At 36.0% G+C, this 9,810-nt stretch overlaps 1 protein-coding gene across 1 annotated transcript; it reads right to left on the bottom strand.

Moving 5' to 3' along the window:
• Positions 1–8,637: 8,637 nt before the first annotated feature.
• Positions 8,638–9,574, bottom strand: LOC117616637 (transcription factor bHLH146). The gene has a single exon (XM_034346014.1). The coding sequence runs from the start codon at positions 9,379–9,381 to the stop codon at positions 8,734–8,736; it is 648 nt and encodes a 215-aa protein (XP_034201905.1). The 5' UTR covers positions 9,382–9,574; the 3' UTR covers positions 8,638–8,733.
• Positions 9,575–9,810: the final 236 nt, after the last annotated feature.

Genomic DNA, 9,810 nt, shown 5'->3' with positions numbered 1-9,810 from the left:
CCCGTGTGTGTAGTTTGCCACCAAAAGAAAAAGCTCCGAGTCTATTTTGTGAGTTTAACTTTTCCATGGATTTACACAAGTTTTATCAATACTTTGCTCGAAATGTTTTCTTATAACTTATTACTTAAGCAACCTTGCAATTTTTTTCAACAACGTCCACCTGTTTTCTATTTGCCTAACAAACTTAATAGTGCGTTTCAGAAAATGTTTGTTCTACTGGAATGCTCAAGGCATTGTTTGGGTTAAATAAACTGATTAAGTATGTTAAATATGAATTTATTGTTAAATTTAAAAAAAGTTTCCAAATTAATTTCTACAGCCATTTGGAGATCTTTCCAAATTTAACGTGTGTCATTAGTTACAATCCAATTAAAATTTGTTTCTATATTGGTTCCTACATTAATATACAAAATGGCTTAGTTGGGAGTATCTTAGAAATCGAAAAGGTACAATAAATTCAATTTTGCACTTGATTAGGCAACTTGCTGAGTTGGATCATAGTCATCGGGTTTTATTTTTAAAAAAACAGAATTTTATTCAAACAAAAATAAAGAGATGGGTTGTAATTGAGGAAAAATGATTTTCAAGGAGTTAAGCTAAATTTTCTATTTAATAAAGTGCTTGTTTTGTTTTCTTTTGTCGAGTACAGCATAATTTCCTATATGCTAGTATGTTTTTTTTATTTAAATTTTTGCTAAAGTATATGCTGCTAGGTTAACTTATTAAACTAGTTTAACTTTTAAAGAAACATAATTGTTGTATTAATAATTGGCACAAATTAATGTGCTAATCATCCAATTAAAAATACCTGTAAGTGTACGAATATGTTGAAATATAGATTTGTAAATACAAGATCGTTCCCACGAGAAATTGGAGGCTTATTCAAAAGGTCTAGTTTGAGTACGTAAAGAACACTTATTTAATACAACACAAAGGTTAAATACAAATCGAATACTAGAAATGAGTACAGAAAAGTGAAAGGAATGAAACAAAATAAGAAACCAAAGGTAAACACAATCAGCATTTTGTATCATTCTTGTATCACCACGTTATCACTACTTTATCACCATTGTATCACTTCTTTATCACTCGGATACTGAAGCATTTTTAGGTCAGAGAGGAATTTATGAACTTCCTCTGTTTTCTAGTTTCGACCTCTGTCCCGTTTTTGACCTGTAACTTTCAAACCGTTAATCCAAAGTTTACGTTCTTCATATGGTTGGATTCAGCACGGAAAAATGAAGAACTTGAAGAGGGCCAAATGTTAAAAACATATACAAAGTGAGCAGAATTTAGTACAAAGAACACTCAAACCTTCAAACAACACACATACATACAAAATGAGAGGGGGGGGGGGGGGGGGGGGGGGAGGAGGGGGGGTGTGGGTGGCGAATTTAATTTTAGCAATATCAACAAATGTGATTAACAAAGTGTAATTTAATATGGTGACAAACACTAGGGTTTTCGAAATCCACCCTAAACAATCATACTCATGTTTATGGATACTTAAGTTATGAATTCTAGATACATTTATGAAGATGTTCGCAATCAAGACTTAATGACTCAAGATGCATTGATTCTCTCTAAGATAAGTAAAGTGCGTGTTTAGTGCTACAATACTTGTGTTTCCTACACAATCAATCTAGATGCGTTTAGTACTTCGATTTAATTATATAAAGAAACCCATTAAGTTTGAAAAGAATATAAACATCACAAGAACCTTAATAGTATGATGTTTACATTAGACATTCAAGAAACCAATTCACATGAATGATTCTTACTTCATCCATTAGTTGCTTAGGAAAACATGAAGATACATATAATCCCAACAATCTCAAGAAGCATGCTTTCAAGTGTGATCAATCAAGGAAAATATACATCAATGATAGATTAATTCAGTGAAAAGGAATTCATCAACAACATATAGGAATCCATTAACTCAAGCATCAAAACAATAGAATATTCATATTTAGGGCTTCAACCTAAGCCCTAGATATGGGGTTTAGTTCCTCATGTTCATAGTGAATACAACTTGAAATAAAACTAGAAAGTAGTTACATATTTTCTGAAGATGAAGGCACAAGATCTTCAATGGTGGAGTTCTTCTCCTCCTCTTGGTTGCTGATGCCCTTCTCCTCTCTCTCTCTCTCTCTCTCTCTCTCTCTCTCTCTCTCTCTCTCTCTCTCTCGTTTTTCAAAAATTCCAAAGCGTTTTAGAATGTTTCGAATGATTTCCTCCCCCTAGCTGCCCTCTCTCCCTTGCCAACTCACCAATCCATAAGATGCTTAACCTTTTCCTAAAGCAAGGATGGCTAATGTCCCCATTTCATCATTTCTTTAACTTTTAATACCTTAAGAGGGATCAACTTACCTAGGTAAAATATTGTTACCAAGTGGTGTCGTAACAAGTAGAAAAGAAAGGGTGACATCTAATAGAGGTAAAGGTGGTCAAAACCACAATTCCAGAGTTAGGATCAATGCTAGATCGGTCGGCTAGGCTATACTTATTCAATGGAGCTCACATTTGGACATGTTGTAGTCAACATCTATTGGAACAAGTTCCATGAAGAGCTTCACCTCATTTGAGCACCAAAGTATGGTGATCCATGGTCAAGAAGTTGACCTACAAAAATGAGCAAAATCAAAATTTATATTCAATAATTCACTTTTAACTCACATTTATTCCAACCAAAGTACAATCTATAAAAACAAAAAAAAGGAAGAAAAAAGCTGTTGAGGCCCAAAAATTCCAAAGCTGGGCCCAAATATATTTCTAGCCTAGTACGACACCTAACTTGGGAAGAAACCCAACTTTGGTACGCAAGAGTTCGTCATATGCGCTTGAACACGTGCCACGCCAAGCAAATAAGCAACACGCCACGCTACAAGCTTAAGTGGGCTTAAGCTACGCGAATGCCTGGGGCTTGCTAAGCCGGTTGTGGTATGGATGGTTACGAGTATTCACGAGTCCCATTGATGGGCCAATAAGTGGAAGTTTTGGGCTGCTTGGGAGCCCCAAAACTCGAGCCCATTTCTTGAGCCCAAATATGTGGGTAAGCATAAAAGAGAGAAAAGGGTAGCCCATTACCTCAAAAAATTGGCCTATCACCTTAGTAAAAATAGTCCATTGGCCCATCCCCTTAGTGAACTAGCCTATTACCTTAAAGAATGGCCCAAGTGACCTATAAAATATCTGAAAGTCTCCAGCACATGGCTAGAGACAAAACCATGACAAAAGCCAAGGGTTACTTATGTATGCGGGCTGCTAGGAATCTCCAGCATATGGCAAAAAATAAATCCCAACATAGGTCATCCAAAAACCAAAGGATACTTGAGCAAAACACCCTTCAGATGAGAGCCAATACCCATTCATTTCTCCTACCAGCTCTTGTCATGAAATAAGGGAGGAAAGATACCCAAAGATAGGAGATTCCACAGGGACAGCTGCAGGAAGACTCTAGAGCTCCCAAAAATCTCATCTCTGTGTATTTGGATTGGGGGAGATTTCATAAAAAGATGTTGAATCGAAGGAAGAGAAGAGAAATGGAGGAGAAGACTTGACAAAATTAGAGAGAACCAACAAGGGTTTCTTGGGAAGAAGGACCTTCCAGCGCCTATAAAAGGGAAGCACCTTCTACCCAGTAAAACAACTAAAAAAAGGCAAACACACATCCTGAGAGAGCAAGCTTCACCTTCATCCTCGGAACCCTTCAATTTCGAGCCCTATTCCTCCATATCTTCCCATATTCTCCTATGGTAAGCCATTCCAAAGCCTGACGAACCCTTCGTCAAGCTGCTGGAAAATTACCCAAAGCATCCAATCTTCCACCCTAATCTCTGTCTCTCTATCTCTCCTCAGCAAATTCTCACAAAATCCTTTGCTTTAACCTCTGTTTCTCGTAGAAAACCTGGTCTTTCTCTTTCTCATGCTAAACTCATGAATGCTTAGCTTCCATGCCACAAGCTTCTTAAGCCAAGCCAAGAATTTATCTGTAAGCAACTATTGGTTTCATTGGTGAAGAAGACCAAGGTGTTTCCTAAGGCTCAACTACCATTTCGAAACACTTTTGGGGTCTAATTCTTGAACTCAGACTAGGGGCAATTTCACACATTTGGCTCTTTACAGCAGCCCATGCCCATTAGTAATTGCCGGAACAAAAAAACCCCTATAAAAGCTATAAAATGTTAAGAATTAACTCAAAACATTGAGTGCATGACATGATAAATCATGTATAAAAATGAACCTAGCATTAATAACTGGTCCTTTATTGAGTTTCCTCTTCTTTATTAGTTTTGGAGTAAATAATTGGGCTTATTAGGCTTAATATAATATCAATAGAGTACAATTTTTTAAAAGTAACATATATATGTATATATAGAGGTTTATAAAAATTGGGGCCCTCTTAATTTGGAGGCCTCAGGCAAACGACTTGCTTGCCTGTGCTCAAGGCCTCCCTTGGTTAGTGTAACTGACTTTGGCCTTCTATTTAATGAAACTCGATTTTGACGAAAAAAAAAGCTATTGAATTGGGTACTAGAAATGCTTTAACTAAAACAAAAAGGAAAAGATAGAGTGGTCTAATGCTTGTTCACTAGTCATCACATTGCCTTCTCACATGTTGGAGGATACAGTTAAATGGTTACATAAATTTTTATGTTCCCTTCTCAAATTGCCTTCTAACTGGACATATATTTCCAGAGTCCATAACACAACGAAAACATCTCTGCAAATGATTTAATCTCTAGACTATTTTCTCCCTACCCATCTTCAACTGCAAAAAATTAAAAAATAAATAAAAACAAACTTCATCCTATCAATCTTACTTCTCATTGCCCTCACCAATTGAGGTTCTATGTCTCTTCAATTATAAAATCCCAACTTTTTTTGAAGTAATTATCATCAAATTGCACATAATAAATATTCTAATTTCATTTCTCAGATTGCTGGAATCAATGGCAATGAGGCGAATCGGGTGGCCGCTCCATCCGTATTCAAGTCATTATTATAAAACTTTGAAGTATTTTCCATCAGTACTTCATATTTAGCATGGTCTGTAATTTACTTCATAGGTATATGTGGTTACTGTATAGAGCACAGTAACTCTGACTAAAGTAAGTACTTTCTAATGAGAAAGCTACCCAGCAACTCTCAGAACAAACCATTGCTCCGGTTTTTCCATCGGAACAAGTTGGAAGTTCCAACATCAAATGATCAAGACACTTCTTGCAATGACATCTCGAAAGGTCCCCAGTGCATTGAGCTGCAAGATGAAGCCTTTTTCTTATTTCGCCACCACATAATTTTATGTACGTTCCCATAAGGAACCCGAACCGTGTCGAGAGCATAGTGTGTTTCAGGTGTAGAAGCGTTGACGACAAGGACATTCAATACATATTTTGTCCATTTATAAAAGGACTTGGGATTTGTCACATTTTGCGGAGCCACATCACATCGAACTTTGTTGTCAATTTGGCCTGAGAAATCATTGTTCGAGTATTTGACGTGGCATGCTCCAAACCATATGACTGCAGTCCCCGAATCTGAGCAATTGCCTTTCGAACAGAATCTCCACAATCTCCAACAGAGGTAGTCCCATGAATTCTGAGAGATGAATTTTTGACTTGTATGTCACATGATGTTGTATACATATACACAGTTGAAGAATCCCTTAAATAACACTATTATGAGCCTACTTTATATTGAATTTCAAAGATATGAATGGTCTAGTTTTTAAGTATTCAATGTTAGTTTAGTGTGTTTTCTTGAAGTATGGTATTCGTCTATTTTGTTCATAGATGGTTTAATTGTATTCAATTTGTCTAATTTTTTGTAAGAAAAATTTATAAATAGAGACTTGAAAAATAAAGAAATTGGATATTGGTGAAATAAAATTTCTAATTTATCCCACAATGATATAATAGTATTAGTATATATTAACAACATCAATATTATCCCAACATGTCTTTTTAGTGAGCTCTGTGAAAGAAAACTATTCGTTTGAGATTTGATTTCTATTAGGAAATGACAAGTTTTGGTTACATGTCTTTTATCATGGTGGATAGGCTAATCCAACTATCAAAAAACAATATTTAAAAAAAACAAAGAAAAGAAAAATCAAATACGTAATTGTGTAATTAACATGCTTGTTGAACAGTCACTAAATTGTCTTTTCACAAGTTGGAGGTGTTAAATTTAGAGAGATGGGTTAGCGGCTCACTACTAACAACATCGATATTATTCCCAACTTAACCACTTATAAAGCCCAATAGGTGTGGAGTTTTATCACAAAATGCTCGGTGTTATTAGTAGTAGAACCATTTATTATATTTTGTATGTAGTCAAGTTTCTGATGTGGGACTCAAATTCTTCAATACGCCCACTCAAGTGGGACCACCACATAGTAGGTCACATGTGGAGCCAAGTTCACAGCGAAGTCAAACATTCAAGCCCAATACGTGGGCACTACGTATTGGGTAAGGATAAACATTTAAGCCCAACATGTGGCGATAAACATTCAAGCCCAACATGTGAACACCACATGTTGTGTAAGGGGTAAAGGTGAAGGCCCAATAATTCAGGCATAATCAATCAACCCGCTTTCATACCAAGTCAAACAATATAAGTAGAATATTTTCATATTGTATTAGCATCTACAATCATACACTTTAGAGTAAGAAAATAGGTTTTTATTTTTATTTTTTACAATGTTAAGTTACATATTAAATAGGGTAATTTTCACTTTACTACAGTAAGTTTACAAACTTTTAGAATTCAATACATCAATTTTTTTTCTTCTCAGTCGCATACAAAAAGTTAATTTTCTTACCACTTTCATATTTGTCGTAAGTCTTTCCGTTAACAAGTTTTTGAAGTATGATTCGACGATCTTGTATAATAATGAAATATGCTTACTAAAGGGAAGGGGCCCTCCCCTATACGGGGTGACGATTTGAGTTAAAGTAAGCATCTCCTAATGAAAAAGCTATCCAACAACTCTCACAATAAATGGTGGCTCCTGCTTTTCCGTCGCAATGGATTTTGAGTTCCCCAATTAAATAATTGAGGCAAACCTTACAATCATCCTTCGAAAGATCCATGGTGCATTGAACCTTACCATGTAATTCCTTTTCATAATTTTTCCAAAACAGGATCTTGTGTGAATCGTCAACCCAAACGTTTTCAATGCGTATGGTTTTGGAGCCATTGAGGCCTCATCTTCAAGCTGTGTCAACATCTCTGTTGTCTTCTGAATAACCAGTTCATGATGTTTTCCGTCCACATTTTCTGATGCCAAATCATTCGGAACTTTGTTGTCAATCTTGCCGAAGAAATTAAATAAGTGTATTTGACTTGGGAGTCCGCGAACCATATGACTGCACCTTTGTTGTAAGGGCAGTGTTTCTCAATCAAGGTAAGTGAAACAGATATCAAAACCATATATGTCGTTTGGGACTTTACCAACTGAACCCTTGTAAAAACCAGTGTAAGGTGCATAATAAGATAGAGAAATTCTAAGTTTTTTCAAATTGATATGGTAAGTATCATTATTTCTAAAAGTATCTGAACCTAAGCATTCATGTATGCCTTTGGTAAACTATTTGATCTAAGGGTTTCCCATCCTCATTCGTCTTCTTCTTTTCTTCTATCTCTCTCTACTTTTTCTCGCCGGCGTGTTTTCCTCTCTCTCCTTTCTCACAAACCAAACTTTGTGTGACAAGAAGACGTTGATGTCTTCAAAGGATGGATTTTGTTTAATTAGTGCAATGCAAAGAGCCAGAGAGAAAAGAAGGGTGTTTGTGACCCTAATCGGAAAATAGTGAGTTTTGACGGAAACGTAAATTGTGCTGATTTGGATAGACTACAGCCATTGGATTAGTCGAACGGCTAAAAATATTTTTTAATGGTCTAATATATTAGAAAGAAATTAGAATGGTCTAATAATACAAAGGTTTTGGAGCGGCCTATATTTATCTCTGGAATGTGACCTTTTGGTTTGATGTCTTTTAGCATATTGGATGGGTTAATCCAACTGATAAGTCGAATCTCCAATTAAATATTGGATGGGTCGAATCTCCATAAGTCAAAACAAAGCGCCTGGGAGGATGTTGATTACCCTTCAACAAATCAAATTGTATGTTCACATGTTGGAAGATACAGTAATTTGGTTACATTTTTCTAAGTCTAAAATGACTATTTATTATTAAACGAGTACAATAAAAAAATAAAAAAGTAAAAAAATTATTACATCTCGGAGCATAATTAGTAGAAAAAATACCTAAACTATTCATTAGCTCGTGCACATCCGCTGCAAGAATTTACCTTATGCTAGTCGACATTCCTGATAATTATCTTTTTGCCAAAGTTAGGAAGGATGAGGAGGAAAACTCTCACACACGGGTACCATGGGAGTTTGAACCCAAGACCACTTGGAAGCACACCAAAAGCCTAGGCCAATCCAACTAACACCCTATTGGTTCAACATTCCTCATAATTACTCCCTAGGGACACAGCCCATAAGAAACCCGAAAATACTAGGTTTAACCCTTATGCACAACATCACCATATATATATATATAACTTAACCATAGCAATATGCAACCAAAAATAAATCAAGAAATAAACTTGACCACATATAATAAGGGCACACTTGTTACCCTGCTATATATAAATGCATAATTTCACAAAAGAAAGGTTATACATAATTAATTACCCCTAGACCACTAAATTAACTACTTAATTAATCAACTGATCAGTTTCCACTAGACACCTAAGAATGTTCACTTGTAGCTGGAGACAAGAAATGTAGCTTCCTACTTCTGCCAACAATTCATTTTCTTCAACCATCTCATTCCCACCTGGTAAAAGCTGTCTTAGAGATGTCAACTTCCTCTCAATAAACTCTGCCTCTTTGCTTTTCTTTGTCTTTCTATTCATGGCTAAATTTCTTTTCAGAAAATGTGGCCTGACCTTATTAGACATATTATGATTCGAGTACCTCTTCATCTTGCTGGCACTAACACTGAGATTTGGGAGAAAGTTCAAGGGCTTAGGAACATGATGACGTGGCAATAATCCCTCACCATATATGAGTACATGTCTTGTTTGGAGCTGTTGTTCCAAGGCACGGCTCCATGCAAACTGATAAGTTGATGCAGAGAATACCATTGCCATGTTCACTTGGTACCCAACAAGTTTCTCTAACTTAGAGTAGTCTTCATCAACATTTTTGTTTGATGAAGAAATGGTGTTTTCTTCAAACATCTTCTTCAGAGCCGGCAATAAGTGACTTAGATATTTTCTTGCAAACACAGAACTTGCCAATTTGATGGGATGAAGAGAGTAAACTCGTCGATGTTGTTTACTCACTTGCCTCATCACCATTAATGACAAATAAGAAAGGAAAATGCTAGCTGACACACTATTTATAAAGTGAAAATAAAGGTATAGAAGAGCAATCTGACAAGAGCAATGAAAATGATAATTAAGGAGGAAAAGTTATATGGTGGTGGTGGTGGCAGCCGCTGCAAACCAAGCTTTCTCTATGGAGTAATGGTGGTGGAAGCACCTGGTTTTAAACAAATGCTGGTCATGGATATGGCATATATAGGAGTGTGACAGCTTAAAAATATTAAAAGAAAACAAATTTATAATAGAAATATAAGTGTCAGTTATAAGTTTATTGGCACCAGATAGGATTGATGTGGAAATTTCACTATTGTGATCTCTAGAAAGAGAGAGAGAGAGAGAGAGAGAGAGAGAGAGAGAGAGAGAGAGAGAGGTACTATAGCTTTAACAAGGATTTGGTTGCAA

Source organism: Prunus dulcis, chromosome 1, assembly GCF_902201215.1.
Source record: "Prunus dulcis chromosome 1, ALMONDv2, whole genome shotgun sequence".
In the NCBI taxonomy this organism is placed as follows: Eukaryota; Viridiplantae; Streptophyta; class Magnoliopsida; order Rosales; family Rosaceae; genus Prunus; species Prunus dulcis.
The sequence above is the reverse complement of the archived record's forward strand: the minus strand, read 5'-3'. Positions and strand labels throughout refer to the sequence as shown.

What these genes read in the sequence shown, in the direction of transcription:
- LOC117616637 (XM_034346014.1), bottom strand. Translation starts at nt 9,381, where the DNA reads ATGGTGATGAGGCAAGTGAGTAAACAACATCGACGAGTTTACTCTCTT.